The sequence below is a fragment of the Phasianus colchicus genome, chromosome 1 (genome assembly GCF_987193195.1).
Source record: "Phasianus colchicus chromosome 1, bPhaCol1.hap1.1, whole genome shotgun sequence".
NCBI lineage: Eukaryota > Metazoa > Chordata > Aves > Galliformes > Phasianidae > Phasianus > Phasianus colchicus.
In genome coordinates, this window is record NC_143436.1 from 52,071,196 (window position 1) to 52,091,023 (window position 19,828).

The 19,828-nt window shown below is 46.0% G+C and overlaps 1 protein-coding gene across 2 annotated transcripts; it reads right to left on the minus strand.

Annotated features, from left to right (window-relative positions):
• Positions 1-1,422: 1,422 nt before the first annotated feature.
• On the minus strand, positions 1,423-19,582 carry CYTH4 (cytohesin 4). 2 transcript variants are annotated; one of them, XM_031600117.2, is made up of 13 exons: positions 19,244-19,392; positions 14,025-14,107; positions 11,739-11,839; positions 11,430-11,496; positions 8,229-8,347; positions 7,772-7,852; positions 7,038-7,150; positions 6,327-6,475; positions 4,785-4,896; positions 4,195-4,271; positions 3,792-3,863; positions 2,806-2,960; positions 1,423-2,501 (listed from the first exon to the last, which is right to left on the minus strand). In XM_031600117.2, the coding sequence occupies exons 1-13, from the start codon at positions 19,260-19,262 to the stop codon at positions 2,429-2,431; spliced, it is 1,221 nt and encodes a 406-aa protein (XP_031455977.1). In that variant the 5' UTR covers positions 19,263-19,392; the 3' UTR covers positions 1,423-2,428. The 2 variants fall into 2 exon arrangements, with proteins under 2 accessions (XP_031455977.1, XP_089998761.1); XM_090142635.1 differs by lacking the exon at positions 1,423-2,501 and having other exon boundaries at positions 2,802-2,960; positions 19,244-19,582.
• Between the last annotated feature and the right edge of the window lie 246 nt (positions 19,583-19,828).

Genomic DNA, 19,828 nt, shown 5'->3' on the forward strand with positions numbered 1-19,828 from the left:
GAACAGGCTGGCCAAATTTTGTCATTTTTTTCCCTCCTTGTACAAATATATTGGTGTTCAGCAGGCACGGGGGCAGGCATAGCACTTGGAGAGCTCCTGAGTTGCATTGCTGGTGGGCAACATTGCATGTTCATAGCATTGATGAGATTGAGCAAGGGGTCTGGGAATTAATTGTGTCTGGAAACATACTGTGTCTCTGCTTACCTCAGTCTCTAAGGGGAGAGGAAATCTGGTCCATCTTTACCTCAGTCTTGTGGTCAGTTTGATTACAGAATCATATAATGGCTTAGGTCAGAAGAGACCTTAAAGATCATCAATTTCCCAACCCCTGCAGTGGGCAGGGCTGCCACCCACCAGCTCAGGCTGCCCAGGGCCCCATCCAACTTGGCCTTGAGTGCCTCCAGGGATGGGACAACCATAGCCCTCTGGGCAGCCTGTGCCATTACACACCTTCCTTGATGGGACAGGGAAGCGCTTGAACAGACTGCTGTCATAGGAGGAATCCAGGTAAGCTTAGGCAGAGCTTAGCATGAATTATCAGACTGTGGGTAGAAGAGCTGCATTTTGATGTCCTTTGGCAAACAGAGCAAGAGCCTGATAGGCAGTAGAATAGAAATTCCTTACCCAAATACTAGTCTCTGGGGCATCTTTTACTAGCCAAGTGCTTGTTTGTATTTCTCTTATATACACTGGAGATGTCTCTGGGATGAGGGACCAGATTCTGACTTCTCCTCCCACCTCTGGCCATGACCTTGCTTCCCTGCATTGCACCCACAGCAAGAGTGGATGTGTGCGAGAGCACGTGCTGCAGAGCAGTGGGCAAAAAGCTCACTCCGTATCACATCAGCGACACAGAGATTCAGTGCAGGAGACGTTCACAAGCGCAAGCAGAAGAAAACCTTCACGTTCCTTCTCCAGGGTGTGCGCGTGCTTCAACTCTGAGATACACTCCCTGCCTCCTGAAATTAATTCAACATTCCTGTGGCTTGGGCAAAAATAACTGAAATGAATAATCGGTGGTGCAGGCCCTGCTGCAGATTTCCTGGTGGATAGAGCCCTCTGCAGGAAGCAAAAAGGCAGAAGTAGAGCACCATTATTTACAAGAAGAGCCCTGAAAGGTTTAAGGGACGAGATAGCAATAGCTTATCAAGTTCTTTCATCTTGCAGGTGTAATTTTCTGTAGCAATTGTCTGGTATTTACATCCATTCCCTTCCCTGCTTGCAGACAGTGTTACTACTCCCTGCTCCTTTTCTCCTGTCTCATTTACTCCTCCTCCACTGCTGGTGCCACTGCTCAGCCTGCATCTTGGGTGCACTGCAGAGCTGTGCTGGAGCTCAGGCTGCTTTGCTATGCACAAGAACACGACACTCTTATCTCACATCCTCTGCTTTTATCACCACAATAATCATGTTGCCCTGAGGTTTCCGCTTGTTTCAGACACTTTTATTTCTTCATACAAGAGCCAAAAAATGCAGGTTCCAAGTGAAACCGGTCTGTGAAGATGGGAATGCCTCTGTGTGCCCATGCTTGTGTGTGTATGTAAATGCACCTCTGATTTTTCATGCCTTCTGGCTGCAGACCTTTCAGATACACATCTTGGGCAAGCAATGCTTGCTGGGCAGCCATTGGCCAGAAAGAGAAATAACGTTCGGGGTTCTTCCCTAGGGAGACCTATGGCCAGTCCCAGAGTAGCAAAACACAGAGACAGAGACCCAGAGCTTCTTCCCTGGCTCAGCAACCTCTCTACACAGAGTGTACAGCTTATCTCCCTATCTAACATCAATTACTTCCTAAAACCTGTGACTCAGCTGCAGAGCAGGGACTTCCCATAATTACAGCCCTCATGGCTATAGGAAGAGCCAAAGAAGAGATCTGCACAGAGGGATTCTTATCATCCTTTGTGCTCTGGTTTCATCCTGGAGTCCTGAAACATTAGTGGCACCTTGACACAACCACAACACATCTGTTCATGGAAAAAAAACCAATGGATCTTATCTACTCCACAGTTGACTGGACTGTGCTTTGCTGTCCCAATAGCATCCACATAGAAAAATACCCAGGCTTCACTTGATGGCTGTAGAGATCAGCTGCAGGCTGGAGACGTTCTGGAGACATTCTTGTCTCTCCTCAAATCCTGCCCTTCATGCCTGGAGCAATATGGAGGAACCCAAAGGCCAGTTGATGTTTAGCCTCTGAGCTATGACATGGGAAGTGCTGTGCCCACAGCTCTGACAGTCCTCAGTGGATTGCTCCTCTGCCTTTGGGTTGGAAGGAGAAGAAGCAAATCTGGTAAGTTGTCCTGTCAGTCATCTTCGTGCCAAGTGGGAAGGAGCCAATCCTCCCAAATTTCTTCCCTGAAAGTGCCCAGCATGTGAGAGACGCTGTCCAACAACTACATCTTCCTGCTGCCAGCGACCAGGTCAGGGATCAGTTTTTGTTGGCAATCTTTTTCTTTCGGGCAGAGACGAGATCATAGAAAGGATTCTGTGTGATGCTAGTCCTGAAAATCGGCAGAAATGAGAGAAAGAGCAAGAATTTTAATGCCGGAGAACAACACAGGCAACCTACTGAACCTGCACAGAGAAACAGCTCACCAAAAAGTAGGAGTGGAGAAGTGCAAATAGGAGAGAACAAAGCTGTGTCTAGAGGTTCTCCAGAAGGGACCTTGAGACTCTTTGGCATCAAGTGGTTGTTAGGCTACAAACAGTTATTTTCATTCCCCTTTTCAGGCTGTATTCCCTGGCAGCCAGATAAACTGTGTAAACATTTTGGCAGGCTCAGGCTTCCAGTTAAGGTCTCCTCACCTTATTGCCTCAATCCACTCATCACGTTCTGCTGGTGTAGCTGCAGAGATCTTATAGGACTGGTGTTTGCCTTCAACCACCTTCCCATCCCCATCTGTTTTGCAGGCTTTGATCTTCTGCCCTTTGCAGTTGGGATTGAAGAGCTCAAAGCAGTTCTGTCAGAAAGGGAACAAAATGGAATTGCAGCAGATGACAGGAGGGATCAAGGAAGCTATGCTGCTTTCAGCCATAGATGACAGGCTCAGAAAGATTTCAAAGGAACAAGAGCATTCTGTCTTTGCAGTGCTATAGGGTCTCATCTTCTCGGCCCCAAGAATTGCCCCATGAGTTAGATCTTCAAGCCATCCCTCTTAGGTAAGCACTCCTGTCAGAGGTTGGACATAAAAACAGGTTTTATGGAGAGGTAGAGTAGCAATAGTTATGCATTACAGCATCTGTCATCCTGCTCCACACATGAAAATGTCTTCCACTTTTGGGTAGACAAAGCATCCTCTCTTCTGCCTGCTACCACAGAGACAAATGGCACTTCTCCCAAACTCATGTCACATCAAAGAAGTGGTTTTCCATGGAAGATGCACAGAGGAAAAGTGCCACTTCCCGAAAGTTTCTTAACCCCACAGCACTGCCTGGAATACACATCATGTAACTCATTATGGAGAGTCTTGGTGCAGTATATGTAGAAGCCAGCTCTGTGTACTCATCTCTTCCAACATGTATATACATGTATATACGTGTATATACATACAATTAAGCCAGTAAAAGGATGGTTCTCAGACCAGTTGTTGTCTGTTAAAATACATCTGTGTTTAGAGTGGGTTTCAAGACAGTTTGGCACCTTCCCTTTGAGAAGCATACATGCAGGCTTGGGAAACTGCTGTTCCCCACTACTCCCTTTTCCCAGAGCCACCTCAGCCTTCACCAGCATGTGAGCACCTTCTCTTCCCATCAACCTCCTATTGGCAGAATACCAAGCAAAGGAGACTTACTGGCTTTTTGGGGTCATCCACCTTCCGGACTGATAGGTTCTCCAGGGGGATAATGCCCAGAGGCTCTTTGTCCTGTAGTCAAAGAAACAGGAATTAACACCAAACATCATCCCTACACCTTTGCCACAGCCCCTCTGATTTCCCCAACATGTGTGCCTTTGTAGAACAAAAGCAGTGTTGCCTGGGGAGATCCCTACATTTACATTATGGGGACCTTAGATAACAAGAGATCAAAGCAACAGCTTCGGTGCCCAGACTTTCTCCAGACCACAGCCTAGGAAATGGAATATGAGAGGAAGGAGGTCTGAACTCAGTCTGTCAGTATGAGGCGGTCTTAACCCCTGGCCCCTCAGAGGCTTGTAACCACCCAGTACAAGTTCATAACTTAGAGTTCAGCCTTTACCGTGGTATATTCAAAGTAGTACAGGCAGTTATCGGTCAGAATGAACCAGCGACGTTTCCAGGTTTTCACACGCCCTCCTAAAGATTCAAAATCCATTAGTTTCACTCTTAGCTGTCCTCCCCCCAACCCTACTCTACACACACACATGCACAGTCTCCCCGTAGCCATCAGTCCCCAGGAGAAAACCATGGTCGTTGCCACCAGTGTATCAGTGGTACTCACCACCATATAGTGGATGCTGAGGGATTTTGCTGTGATGAGGCTAGGGATGGGGAGAAGGGAGGTATATATATATAGAAACGGGTTTTTTTTTTGTTGTTGGTGGTGGTTGTTTGTTTTGCTTTGTTTTTGTTTTTTAAGCAGAGAGACCCTGTAGGAGCAGGGCCAGAATTAGACGAGAGAGCAGGCGGCTGGTTTCAACAGCAGGTGTCAGCCTCAGCCCACCACAACAGACGGGAGGGAGGGACAATGGAGATGCTGGTGCCAGGGTGAGTTTTGGATGCCCGAGTGGGTTTCTGGGGGAAATTTGTGATGGGAGGGAGGCATGAAAGTGAGGAATCCCGAGGAGTTAGAGGAAGGCTCCCACTGACCTAGTTTCAGGAGCCAGCCCTCACGATTAGGGTTGAAGAAAGTGTGTGTGAGATCATTTCCATCATCTTCTGGTATAGAGAATGGTTCATTCTTTATGCTGTCGAACAGATTCTGCACCAGAGCATTGGATCAAGGAGAGAAAGAGAAGATAAAAAGAAAGACAAATTTCTGACAAAAGTTGTACACAATCATTTCAGGTCCATCTGGTACATCACTCTACACAGGGGCAGGTGAGTGAATGGGAAAGGAGGTAACAGTGAGCACTAGCCCTCAGCAGCCCTCAATATACACCTCAAAATGTTTCAACGGCGACTGCAAGCTTTTTTTCTGCACCCTGAGTCAAAAATAAAGGAAATCCATTTTGGAAACCATGTAATTCATCAGGACTGGCAGCAGTTGCTGACCACAGCATGTCCTATGGGGACAGCTGAGGGTATAACAAGGTACACTAAGGAAGTTAGAGGGTGGGAGGGGGGTGACAGCGACTGCAGCCCCATTTAGGCCCTGGGTTAGTGGTGCACCATCCAATAACCAAACATTCTGCTAAGAACTTGCATGCAAAGACCAACACATGCATAACCATAAGGAAATGTATTTCACAGAACCCAGGCATTTGGAGCTGATGATCTTGAAGGTGTTTTCCAAACTAGATGATTCTATGATTCTATGGCCCTGTGCCTGCTGAGCCCCTGGGAAGCTGATAGTTCCAGCTATGATAACGACTGTGTCTCCTGCCTCCATCCCCCTTCTGCATCTTCATCCTCTGGGATCAGAGATGATATGGACTGCTGAGAGCTTTAAAGGTGCTGGAAGAGGTGTTTTAAAAGCCTCTGGCATTCATTTTGGGCTTGATGGTGCTACTTGCACAGATGTATTCCGATGCAAAAGAGGTCAGGCTCTGTTGTCCTGACTGATGAAATGCTCCAGACCCCTCATCATCTCGGTGGCCCTCCCCTGGTCTCTCTCTAGAAGTTCTCTGCCTTTCTTGAACTACGGTGCCCAGAACTGGAAAGAGGCACAGAACTAGACAGAGGGCAGAGGAGAGGGGGACGGTCACTTCCCTCTACCTGCTGGCCATGCTCTTTGTAATGCACCATTGGCCTTCTGGGCCAAAAAGAAATACTGCTGGTTCATGGCCAACCTGCTGTCCACCAGGATGCATAGGTCCTTCTCCTTGAGCTCCTTCCCAGCAGGTCAGCCCCTGACCTGCACTGATGCATGTGGTTTTTCCTTCCCAGGTGCAGGATTCTACACTTGCCCCTGTGTAGAAGGCTACCATTGTTCATCGCTATTCTCTGAATGTCTCTCTTGCTACACGTCCTCACCAACTAGCATGCCTGCAGTCACTCTCCAAAGTATTTTTCATGTTTTGCAGCTTCCTTTTTTATACCTTTTTCCTTGAGCAGCTCTTCCCCTTGCAGGGCAGAAGGTCAGTAGTCTTATATCGCACTGAGATCAATGGACCTTACGTTCACAGTGAAGCTTGACCCATAGAGAAAATAGGGACTGATGATAAAATGGGAGATCAAAACCTTTCTTACCTTTAAGAGCTCTTCTGGCAGGTCTGCTCCATCATTGATGCCTCGGTTGATGGACACAAACCTTTCAAAGGGGGGTTTGTCTTTCACATTAGGGTTGTGCAGGCTGGTGTTAAGCATGATAATAGAGAAGGAGAGTATATAACATGTATCTGTCAATGAGAAAGAAAACCAGGACTGATGGCATTTTTCTTAGAGAGCAGATAATCCACATGCTAACAGGTGACTAGGCTTCCAGTTGCCGGTGAACAGCTTCAGCCTCCCAGATTTAGGAGGAGATTTCCCCTCTATCTGGTGTAAGAGAGGCAGACAGGGCTTAAGGAGACTTGATCTCCTGTGATGGACATGATTCCCTAGTAGGCAACTTGGGTAGATCTGGTCAGGTAAAAGCTCTGCTAGCAAGTTTCTACAGACCCGTGCCTGTAAGTGGTACCCATGTTGCAATGAGGTATGTCTCACGTGGGGCTGGGAGCACTTCTCAAGCCTGTTCCCTGTTGGGATGGGCTGGAGCACAGTAGAAGAATGAGGACAGAAGACCATCAGCCTGTTGAAAAGTTCTGGTCTGCCTCTTTTAGCTTCAGATAAGAGAACATGAAAGACAGCATCCTCATTTTCACAGGATGCTTTCTATGCACTGTGATTGGGAAAGGAAGGCTCCTCTCTCTAGCACACAGTGGTTCTTTGCTTTATAGCCTTTCTTCTCCCTGTAAGTACCTGTGGACTGGAACACTCCTGGGTTACACTTGCAGTACCAGTTGGCAAAGGCCTCCATCATGCGATCAATTTTCTGTGCTTCCCCAGGCAGCCGGAAGCTCCATAGGAACTGTCTAGCAGGAGTAGCATGCCAGAGAGTTAGTCAGATTGTGTACAAGGAATATTTATCCTTTCCCTCAGCCCATGGGACACCATGGAAATAAAGGAAGTTATCACAGCAGGGAAACAATGCAGCACATCAAGCAGGAGATCTGCTTCTTTCTCTAAAAATTTCCTAGGCTCACCCTCAAAAAGAAGCAGAGCTAAGCATCCTGTAAATCTTGTTCCCTACTGAGCATTCTGCAAGATATCAGAGACCTGAAGAGAAAGAGCCCTGCCAGAAGGCCTGCCTAAAGAGAACAAGATGCTCTAAGAGAGAGTCACTTTGTCACAGACATAATGGGCACCGTGAGCTAACGTATTTCCTAGTACAAAAAGTAACTTACCCTGTCCCCACCATCCACTGAACAACAACCCACTTCGCTATCCCCATCTTCTCTGCACATAGCTAGTCCATTCAGAAGACCATGAAATAGGTCCACCAAGGAAAGATAGGTTTACAATTCACAAAAAAACAGCCTAAAGCCAATACACACAGCACGACCTTGGGAAACCCAATCTCATCTCACTGGGACTTTCATGACCTCTCTGGGTGGACAGGCTCCTGCTCCATTTCTTACTTCTTGAACACTCACCTTAGTGCTTGCACCAGGTTGAGGTTGGCAAACTGGTGACATGCCACAAAGGCTTGGAGAATCTGAATGTTTTTGGAGTCTCTGAGAGAGGAGAGAGGGAAAAGGTCAGTAGAGAGCTGTGCCCCTGGTCTATTTGGATGCTCCTTGATGTGATCACACGTATCTTGCTCCCTCCAAGACTCCCTTTCCCCTCAACCAGCAAGAAACCAAGATGCATGGGCACCACTCTTGTCTGAGAAGACTGACTTCAGTATAGATGGAAAGACAGGTAACCCATGGAGCCAGCCTCAGCCACACTCTAAAGGACATCTCCCAGTGTCCATGCCCACCCAGCCCACTGTAGTGTGAAGTCATGTTCAGTCTCAGCATCTGCCAAGGGTCATCTAAGATGGTGGCTGAGAGGGATTATGCAGAACAGGGCATCCAAAGGACCTTTTTATCTCAGCTGATTTCTTACCTCCTACCCAGGTAATCGCCAATGGCTGTCTTGTTCAAGCCTTCACCCTTGTGGAGGAATTTGGCAATCTCCTGCAGGTCTGATGACAATAGCTGCTGCTCGATCAGGTACTGGATCCCCTGGAGGAGGACAAGCAAGACAGCAAGACAGATCTTTGTGTTGGTGTGAAATTAGAATTTTAATATTCTAATGTCAGACTTCATTGGCTTTGTTAATATTGTCTCCTGTTACTCCTCAACCCCTCCATGGGAGATCACAGTCATGTTCTCCTTATTCCCACCATTTTTATCTATTGTGGTGGGCTGCTCATTTCATCCCTAAACTTGGACAAATGTTTCACTGAACTGGAAACTCAAGCAAACAGAAAAGGGCAGTGTAGCTCAAAAGTTCAAACAGCCATGTATATTTAAAGTCAAGTCAAAAGGGTTCGTTTTAACATTCTTGGTCAAAATATCTTAGAGTTCTGTTCCTAAAAGTCAGGTTTCACCAAAGAAACTTAAAGAAAAAAAATTGTTTGAAAATAAATAAGCAATGTTATCAAAAAGGGGTATTCAGTCAAAAATGTAGGCCTGAGACTATATCTTTTTCCTAAAGTTTTTTGCAGGCCACAGAACAGAAAAGTCAGCAACCTGGTAAACTCCATTCTCCCAAGCCAACGAGGATGGAGTGTGTTCTTTAAGGAAGATAGAGAGTCTGAATCAGGTTGTGCAAACAGCCAACATTTTATTTTAGAGAGAATTCCATCATTTCCAAAGTCACTGAAATTTGAGCTTTTGTTCAGCTTAAGAGCACTATCTAGAAACACTGCAATTCTTCAGACCACACTGCAATTCTCCTCACAAAATACAGTAAAGGAATGAATATTGTTTTAGAAATATCAAAACGTTCTACTTCAGCAGAATCAATTCACTATGCCTTGCAATATATAAGAAAATATTTCTCAAATGCCCCAAAGAAAAATCAGTTTCAAAGAAAGAAATTGAAATGTTTGGGAGATTTCTCCACACTATTTTCCTTCCTTTTTCCCCAGATGAAATTTCGGTTAGACCAATTTAATTTTGCAAATTATTGAAGTGATGGTGGAGCTCCATTTTTCAGACTAGAATGTTTCTCCCAGAAGATTTTGTTCAGCTGTATTTCTAGTGTTTACCTCCTGTAGCCTCAGGAACTTACCCTGAGCGCTTGGAGATGGGAACTCATTTCATCAACATTGCCTAGATGAAACATAACCTCAGCAGGGAACAAAGAAAGTTCCCTGCATCGCAAGACCTACAAGGCTCTAGTTTGTACCAAAAGGGAAGCAATAAACAGAGATCTGTGTGTGCCTGTTCTAAACTAAAATCAATATAGGAACATAGTACAGCAGTTTGACCAGGCTGATCAGCATTGAACTAATAATGCTAAAACGGTTTGGGGTCAGGATTAGTTCAGGCATTTCTGCATGTCATGGCAAAGTGCCATAGAAAGAGATGCCTCTGGGGCCTCAAACCAAGGTCAGACAGAAAGACAAAAAGAGAATCCGCTCTCGCATGATCTGGATGTACTGTTATCAGTGCTCAAAGACAGCTCCCACTGGCAGAGGGATGTCCAGAGGCTGGCATGCACTTCAGATGCAGTGTAGACACTGGGGAAGGCATCTTCATGGTCTCAGCAGGGAGGCATGTGAAGCTGTCACTCAGACCAGCAGCCTCCAAGATGATAGCAGCAGTTAGCCTACAATGAACAATTGTTCAATGCAGACTGTATTTTTTCTTTAAAAGCAGCTGGCAGCCCGTGGCTTGGACAGGTGTACTCTTCACTGGGTAAAAACCTGAATGGATGGCTGGGTCCAGAAAGTGGTGGTGAATGGAGTAAAATCCAGCTGGTGATTGGTCAGTAGTGGTGTTCCCCAAAGGTCAGTATTGGGGCCTGTCCTATTTAATATCTGAATTGACAATCTGGATGAGAGGATTGAGTAAATTTGCAGATGACACCGAGTTGGGCGGAAGTGTTGATATGCCTGAGGGTAGGATGGGCCCTTCAGAGGGATCTCAATAGTATAGATTGATGAGCTGAGACCAACTGTATGAGCTTCCACAAGACCAAAGTGCCAGGTCTTGCACTTTGATCACAACAACCCCATGCAGTACTACAGGCTTGTGGCAGATTGGCTGGAAAGCTGAGTGGTGGGAAAGGATCTGGGGGTATTAGTCAACAGCTGATCAAACACGAGCCAGCAGTGTGCCCAGGTAGCCAAGAAGTCCAATGGCATCATGGCTTGTATCAACAATAGTGCAGCCAGCAGGAGCAGGGAGGTGACCGTCCCTCTGTACTCAGCTCTGGTGAGGCTGCACCTCGAGTGCTGTGTTCAGTTCTGGGCCCCTCACTGCCAGAAAGGCATGGAGACCCTGGAGTGTGTCCAGAGAAGGGCAGCAGAGCTGTGAGGGGTCTGGAGCACCAGTCTGATGGGAAGCAGCTGAGGGAACTGGGGTTGTTCAGTCTGGAGAAGAGGAGGCTCAAGGGAAATCTTACCACTCTCTACAGTGACCTGAAAAGAGGTTGTGGCGAGGTGAGGGTCAGCCTTTTCTTCCTGGTAATAGGGATACAATGAGAAGTAATGGCCTCAGTTTGTGCCGGGAAAGATTCGAGTTGGATATTAAGAAGAATTTCTTCTCAAGAGTGGTGCTGCAGCTGGAACAGGCTACCCAGGGAGGGAGGTGGTGGAGTCACTGTCCCTGGAGGTGTTTAGGGAAAGGGTAGATATGGTACTTAGGGACATGGTTTAGTGGGTAGTATTGGTGATAGGGGGATAGCTAGACTAGATCATCTCAGAGGTCTTTTCCAGCCTTAATGATGCTACGATTCTATGAATTCTGACCATCACACAAGCAAGAAGAGGTGGACTGAAGAAAGTTTAGCTCTCTTGACACACTGTCAGTTTTAAGCCATCCTCCCTTTATTTCTCTTAGTTTTGGGTTGCATCTGATGAAATTCTCTATAGGCCCCTATAGACACGTGATGTGGGGAGGCAATACAGATTGACCTTATCAGAATATTTCAGAAATAGGAAAGAAGGTATAGTCTTCTGACTAGAGCCTTAGCGAGGTAGGAAACCAGCCCCACAGTCCATGGAAATAGCTCCTTTGGCATGGGTGGGACCAGTACTTAACAGAAACTCTTCTTCACAGCTTTATCCTCAAATTTGGAATGATCAGATCCTACCTTTTCAGGATCCATGTTGAATTTCTTCCGACCCACGGACAGAAGTTTATCCCTCTGTGATAGTTTGCTACAAACAAAAAGAAGAAAAGCCAAACTTAGAATACAGGGCCAAGTTTCACTTAGAACCCTCACAAGCAACTCAGATATCAAGGGAGGGTGTCTGTTCAGGGAGAAATCCCAGAGGACAGAAGGACATTCCAGGCCTCATTTTCCTGCCTTTGTTGTGATCCAAATTCCATTAGCGCTCCTGTTTTCCCAACACTAAGGGAGGTTTTGAAAACAAAGGAATACTTAACTAGCCTTACTTACCTGGTCCTCTCACCAGGGTTCTGGTCTGCCTCTTGCCTCTCCTCTGCATTTTGGAAGCCCTCAATCTCTGCAAACACTTGTGCAATCTCTTCTTTCAGCTTCTGCAAAAGAAATATCAAGAGGGTGAAGGCAGAGAAGGGAAAAACAGCAGATGTACAAAGCCTGTCTTATTTCATCCCTCCATCATAGGAAAAAGCCAGCTGTTCAGAACTAGTCAAGGATTTCTGTGAAATATGCATCGCTCTAAGGTGACCTTGCCCATCCAAACTGGAATTCAGCTGAAAGAAATGGGAGAGAAGGGCAGAGGATATTCTTGTGTCTGCTGTCACTGAAGGCTGGAAAATCAAGCTCAGTCAACTTGGAGGAGTCAGAGAACCCATCCCAATATTGATTTTAGTTCTTCAAACAATGTCACATATGACACTCTCTCCACTACACATATTTTCTTCTAGATTTTGCTTTGCACAGCCTGGCTACACATCCAGGACAGAGGAAGTGGAACCAGTAACTGGGAGGTCAATGAGGATCTGAAATGGCCAAGTTAAGAAATATACTTTCTAATGCTCCTGTCACTAAATACCAGTGAGTGGATATCTGTCTTTAGATGGAGAAAGAAGAGAGGAGGGCAAAAAGAATTTTAAGAGCTAATTGTTTCCTTTAGATGCATGAGAGATGGTAGCCTTCTTGGCTGGATGTTCTGTGTTACCAAGGAAACCAAGATCTGTGCATCTCCTTGTTTTCCTTCTGCATTTTGGGTTCCCTTCAGAGCAAGAGTGCTTCTTTACATGCCTCTTCCAGGAATCTCTCAATTTATTTCTTTAGCAAACTGAATAGGCAGGGAAAGAAGGCTATGTGACTAATCTAGCCTCAGCTAGGAATCAGGATGCAGCTATGATATGAATCTTGGTACAGAAACTGTGAAGTTCTCCAATATCCCACAACTTTAAAGTTTTGCTTTTACTTTCATTCCATTTTGTTTCATCAGTCTGCCAGAGCTAAAAGTGTTCCTTAATAAGCTTCAGGTATTGCAAAAATGTCACAAAGCTGTGATCATATCTCCTGAATTTTAAATGATCGTGTTTTTTTCTCTATATAACAGTAAGATGAAATTCAGCCTCATTCCTTCTCTCTCTCCCAAATAGCACCACCCTTCAAGTCTTTTTGATAAAGAGTATTGCTAAACAGTTAATGAAGAAATCCACCTGATAAAAAAAAAATCCTAGTTCTAGGTGCACTTTCACCTAAACTCATTCTTCTCCACTGGACAAAGTATGCCCTATTAGTTAATGGCTCTGGATTTTAGAATAAGGGTCAAAGTAGTCTAGTATTTCTTTTTGTGCCCAGACTAAGTTAAAAAAAAATGTAGGATTTGTGTTCAAATATCCCACAGTGCCCATTGCCCATCCTAAAAACTGAAAAGATGAAAACTGTGCACAAGTAAACCACAAGCACGTGCATCGACAGACACATGATGTCTTTCTGTTTTTGCAGCAGGGATGCTAAGTCTGCAAGTGTGAGAAGTCGCAGATAATTTGGTTTAATTCTTTATGTGAAGAAATACTTCAGTCATTCCCCAGGAGTCCGGATCTCCTCATGTTGTGGAAAAGTCAGTGCAAGATGATAGTGTACATTTTGTGGTAATGGAAGCAGAAGAGAAAAAGCTGTCCACCACCATGCATGACGTGGATGTGATGTGATATTACTAACTGATTTTCAGTTTGTCATTTTCAGGCTCTTCAGGAGTCAGTGAAGTAGTGTTTGAGTCTGCTAAAGGAAAAGAAGAAAAGCAAGTTCAGCTACGGAAGTTTGTGTTGAAGGCCCTTTCATCACACCTTTCAAAAGTGACTTGGCAAGGTCCACAAAAAGAACAAAAATTTAAAAGTCGCAGAGGGATGCAGCAGAGAACTAGAATTGATAAGGTGACTGATATTTTAAAATAGCCATAAATGCTGAGTCAAATCCTTGCCTGTATGACTTAATAAAGTCACATTTCTTTCCTTTACTCTAAATATGCAATCCCTGTTAATGAACTGCCAATCCCTTCTCAAATACCCCATTATGTTGGTGGATGAGTCCCGCAGCAGAGAGTACCAGAGGCTGGATGAGTGCTGGTGGCAAGTATGTCAGGGCAGACTGAAGCTTAGAAATCAAGTTGGATCATGCCAAAGCAAATATGCCCTGTGCAGAAACACTTCTGCATGGTCTGGACTGTTATGTGCAGAGATTCCTTGGTGAAGACAGCTCTGAGAAGGCTAAGCAGGATGGAAGGAACAAGGTGGTTCTTACCTTAATGTCCTCCAAGAGCTCCTCTCTATGCTGCCTTATTGTCTCTATTTCAGCCTCTTCAGCCTCACTCAGGTCAGATGACCCTGGAAGAGCAAGCGGGTGCCCATGAGAATAGTTAATGCCAACACATCACAGGAAAAGCCGCCTCAATCTCTCAGTGCCTCAGCAGCTTTGATATCTGTGCTCCTGCATCTATGCTCCCTGCTGTTGTAACCACTGAACCTGAGCTTTGTCTTGCAAAATGATTCTCAGCCTAGAGCCAGCAGCAGCCCCCTATACCCTGCCTCACAGCCAGCCTCTGTGCTAGCAGCCCTCTGATCTAACCCTGCAGCAACCCACCTGCCTACACAACCCGGTTTACTCACTGCAAGCACAACCAAGAGGCTTTACCAAATGCTCTTCAGTGGTTTTTGTGTCAGTCACCTCAGTGTACAAGACCTCTAGCACAAGAAAGCTGCAACCTAAATACTCCATCTACATCCAAACCTCCCATGAAGAAACACTAGCTTCATCGATTGACCCACCACAGCTAGAGTCAAAAATGGCTCAAGAAAGAGAACCAAGGACTTTCAAGTCTGAGGACAGGGTCTAGGGGATGAAAGCCTTGCTGAAGAAGAAGCATCTGTGGGATGCTGTTATTCTGCTCTCCTCCCCCCTGTGGATTACAGACAATACAGAAATGCGAACAGGCTTCCTTGTAATGCACAGGAAGTCAAACAGATAACAGAGCCAAAGAGACCACAACATGATTCATAAAAGGCCTAGAAGAATTGGGGTGACAGCACTGCTGCTAAATATAATCCTGCTGAAGCACAGACTCTTCAGCAAGGAGAATGAGGAGGCTGAAGCCACAGAGAGGCACAGCAGATGGTAAGCCCCAGGAAAATATAGGGGACACACACAGGCTGAGGGCAATGATGCTGCTGGGAGCTCAGTGCACAACTTGCAGTGAGAATCCTACACACAGAGAGATAAAGCTTTCCCAGGAAGTCACGTTAGGTTATTGGAACACCCTGCTTTGCTGTTTCATAAGCCAAAATCCCCTGGGCCTCTCATCTTCCTGGAAAAAGGGGAAGTGGCACCAAGTGTCTTGGAAATTGTCTTAGTGTGGCGCTCACATGCAGAACAAACGCTATAAATATGAGTGGGGAAAAAAGGGAACGAACAAGACAAGAAAGACAAAAGGAAAAGAGGACAAAGACAGTCATCTTGGAGTCCATGTGCTTCTTTCCTGCCATGTCCACAATGGCTCAGATGAACCTGCCTTCCCCAAGCGTGGACATCCCCCCATCCTTTTGTCTGGCTGGGTTTCCATGTGCTGTCGCACAAGGCTGTGCCCCATCCCTCCTGCAGCCATGGGAAGAGGCCACTGCACCTCTGAGGGGAAAGCACTGGGTCCACAGCCAGCATGAAGGCAGGAATGGGAACTGCCCATTTCCCCTCCCAGATCTGCAAAGAGCCCTCACGAGAAGCTGAAAGAAGTTGACTGTCGCTGCGGCCAGTCAAGAGGGCAGGAAAATCTGTGTGACCCAGCAGCTTGAGACAGACAAACCTGAGTGTGAGAGGAGAAAAAAACTAATCCCCCATTCAGTAGCTTTGCTGCTTGTTAGGTGGGGTGCTGACTTCCCCTTGAATGTCAGCCCTGCCTATGAGCAGAGCTTGGGCTTTCAGCTTATATTATGTCCCCCACAGCTCTTGTGCCTGCAGGAGATGATGCCAGACTCAGCCTCTCCAGCTTTATCTCCTTCACCTCTGTAGGGTCTGATTATTACGGAATGACTGCGGTGATTATTTGGCAAATTCTCATTCAGGCCCTTTGTGCTGTATTACTGCAGCAGGACTTACCTGAGGAACCTCCCTTTCCCCCTCCCCACGCAACAAAGACTGTGGTGTCTGGTTGCTTTGCTTCAGTTGTTCCACTTCTACTGAAGCAGCCTAACGCATCTCAAAGTGACCCGAGGCTCCCTGAGGGCATCATCTCACCCACACGACCCCCACAGACACTGTAAATAACTCTATCTCCCTTCCTCTTAAACATCTGAAAATCTCATGTCCCAAGTGATTCACCTGCCCGGTGTGTTAGAGTGAGAAACATGTGCGAAAGACTATGTCGGGGGAGAAAATGCATGTGAGTCATGGAGAAGGGGAGGGAATCCACTCATGGATAAACAAGAAAGGGTGAAATAGAAAGGAAAATAACACATGGAGAAAAAATTTCAGGACAATTTAGACTAAAGTGCAGAAAAGGTCCTTGTAAGGTTTTCTAAGTTTCCTAAACTAAGTCTCTGATTTCTTCAGAAAATAATTCTGAGGTCAGTTCCTGTATGCTACTCTGCTCCCTAACAGGAGGCCTAGCACCGCTCAAGGTTATTTTGAGACTCTTCATCAAGATTACCACATGCATCAGGGTCTATAATTAGGGGAAGTGAATGCAAAAAGCTCGTTTGGGGAACTGTCCACAGCAAGGCACAGAAAACTGCAGAGGCAGCTGGGTGAGAAGCAGAGAACAGGAGCAGACTGCTTTGCCTCTCCTTCCTTCTCCACTTTCAAAATGAGCCACACCAACAGGAGAGGGAGGTTCTAAGCAAAACAATTTGCTCACTCCCAAACTGTGCAATGCAGAGGGAATTCAGCCCTGCACCAGAACACTGAGGAATGGCTTCAGTGTCATCAAAGTCCTCAGTACCAGCAAGTTCCACTTCTTTCTAGGACTAGATCAGGGCACAGATGAAGCGTAGCCCTTTTCAGGGTTCTCTGCACAAGGGAAATTTCACACTGATGAAGAGTACCCACAGGTGCAAATAAAAACACCCACAGCTTTCAGGAGAATGCTGTCACCCAAACCTGCTCTGCAGTCTGCTGGCCCATGCACAGCTCACTATGTCGATATCGGTTGGCATCCTCTACAGAAAGGACTTGAAGTTGCTGCTTGGAATTTATTTTCAGAGAGCAGATATTGAGGATAGCACATAAGCATAGTACACACAGGACTCTCGCCTGCTCTTTAGGTTGCTTCTCCAGTCTCAGAGCATTCTCAGATACAAAGACCTGACCATTCCTCAATTGCCCAGACATGTATTTTTAGTGCTGCCTCTCAAAACAAAACACAGACTTCAATTCCAGTTGTGGTGACTGACGCCCTCAGCATCCCCATCTGGAGGGCAGGACAGAGTTACCCCAAAGTCTGAGTGCTCATGTAGCCAGCAAAGAGTACTGTTGTGCTGAGTTCATTTTGCATTGACATGAGCTGTCCAGAACTGCCCACATGCTAAGTGAGACCTTCAATCCCAGGTGAAAATATATGCATGAGCATATAGCATTTGGAGTGGGATGTGAGTACATAGGAGAGCTGAAGGATGGGCTGCAGAAATAGCAGGGGAAGATTGTCACGGATGGCAGTGTTTGTAGAATGGATACCAAGCAATCTACATGCTACCCACACACGGTATGACAGCACAGGCCCATTTGCAAGGCAATGCAGGACTCTGAATCATAGAATCATCGAATTGCTCAAGTTGGAAAAGACCTTCGAGATCATCAGATCCAACCGCAACCTAACCCTAGTACTCTCACTCTAACAAGCCTCTGCTAAATCATGTCCTGAGCACCACATCCAAATGGTTTTTAAACATGTGTGGCTGCTGAAGGGTTTAGGCACATCCACACATGGCAACACATGAGCTGAGCATTCTGGTGGGCATTTTCTGCCTGGTTGAGGCTGTCTGGTAGGGGAATTTTACCTGAATTTCCATTCCTTTTTTGATATGACTTTTGTGTCATCTCCACTGCAGACTATCACCAATCCTAGTGCCATACTGGTAGAAGAAAGCCATCAAGTTCCCCAGTTCCCTCCAGCCAAATCTGTCTCCCTCCTGCACCCAATCAGTTCTTCGTTCCGGCCAGCCTGTGCCAGAAGAAATTTAAGATGGACCTCACACAGGTAGAATTTGCACATTACATCTACAGAGGGAAAGATGTGGAGTTTCTGTTGTTCGTTAGCCAAAGCTGTGCAAATCCACATTGTTCCTAAGCAAGATCCCATTGCACTACCACAGTGTGTAACTTTTAAGACAAACAGCTTGTTAATTCATAGCTTGAATGAAAAACCATCTGTATGAAGTACTCTGCCTCCTCCTGCCCAGCTGGCTCTGCAGTAACTTGGTCCATCATTTCTTTCAAGAGAACTGCCTCCACCAATGTGCATAGCCAGATGCCCACAAAAGCTCTGCTCCCACAGGTCCTAGCAATTTCCCTGGCAAGCAAGCCTGGTATGCTGTTTTTTCATGCTCTGTCCTTGTTTACCCACCTAGGAGCTCTCTCTTTTCTACATCGTATGCATAAGAGCTGGCCAGGACAGATGATGAGTCACAGCACAGTCACTGCAAGATCATCCCTTTTCTCCCTGATGCTTATTGAGCCCATATCCTATCCTCTCCCTCTGTCTTCTGCAGTTGCTTAGACTTACAGACACATCAAGCTTCCCCAGCCAGGATGCTGAAAAAGTTCTGTCCAGAAGCCTCCCTTTCTCTGCAGGAGACCAATCACTTTATCCACCGTCTGCCAAACTAGAAAAATAAAATCCAAGATCTCTCTCAGTTCTTCAGATGTGGCTTATCTTCCCTATCTGCAGCTGCCTTAGAGATTATTTTGGGACCCTGCAGGTGCACCTGGAGGTGGTGAAACCCTAGTATAATCACCTTCAACAAGTGCATATGCAAGAGAGGCTACTAATGCCAAAAGCCTAGCAAGCTGGTTGCACTGGGACACCCAACTGCACGAAAAGTTCTGCAAACTGTCTCCTACAGGCCACAGGAACAACCACTGAGGAGCGTGTGAGCTGTGCCAGAGCTGCATGAAGGGAATCCAAGCATTATAGGTGCTCAGCCAAGTGCCACATAAAACCCTTGATATCCCTGTGCCATTTCTGCAGCTCATGTCATGATCACAAGGGCACAAAGGACCACAGCAATAGACATTCTCCGTACAAAGACCATTTTCAGTGGGAGAATTTCTCTTGATGTGAATGGAGTTGTCTTATAGGAGAGCAAGTAAAATTATACAGGTCAAGGCTGACAAGCAATTAGCTGTATACCATCAGGGATCTTCCACCATCTCCTTCCTCCTGACACCAGCTGCAGCATCCACACCAACTACTGGGAGTTCAGGGTGTGCACAGCCCCCACAAAAAAAAAACAAGACAAAAGATGGTGAAGTCTTACCAGCAGGACAAAAGTCCATCCTGAAAATCCTAATGTATTTTCCACAAGGGCTGTGTTTCTCCTTGCCTTCTGCTTGTTCAGATGCTTCACAGAACTGAAACAACTTGGAGCTAGACACCAAAATCGCAGCAGCAACATGAGGGGGGCGGGTTGCCCCGTCGCTCCGCCTCATCCCTCTGATCACACTGCATGAGCTCGCATCAGTGAAGGAAACTGTGTGCAAACTGATCTGGCCTTACAGAAGCTCCCTGGCTACTTCTGAAATGCAAATCCATGAATGTATTTCCATCCCAGCAGGTTTAGCGGGAATGTCTGAGCTCACATTTGTGTCTGGGGGGGCTGATATTCGCAGAGACAGTTCTGCAGCATTTTGTCAGAGATATTTCTATGAGAATGGAGAAAAAAGGGAAGATCCTGATTCAGAAAACCCCTCTGATTCAGGAAATGGTTTTATTTGAAAGGAAAGATTCTTTCTGTGTTAATTCTGCTTCACAGTATGTATGAATGAACATTCTAGAGGTTGGTTGAAGGAGAAGGATTTTTTCTTCTCCTTTTCCTTCCCTCACTACTCACTGTAAGTCTTAC

Coding starts and splice junctions, on each gene's coding strand:
- CYTH4 (XM_090142635.1), bottom strand. CDS start 19,415: ATGAGGCGGAGCGACGGGGCAACCCGCCCCCCTCATGTTGCTGCTGCG. Junction 14,108..19,243: donor GATGGACTTTTGTCCTGCTG/GTAAGACTTCAC, acceptor TTGCTCTTCCAG/GGTCATCTGACCTGAGTGAG. Junction 7,853..8,228: donor GGCGATTACCTGGGTAGGAG/GTAAGAAATCAG, acceptor CTCCTCTCTCAG/AGACTCCAAAAACATTCAGA.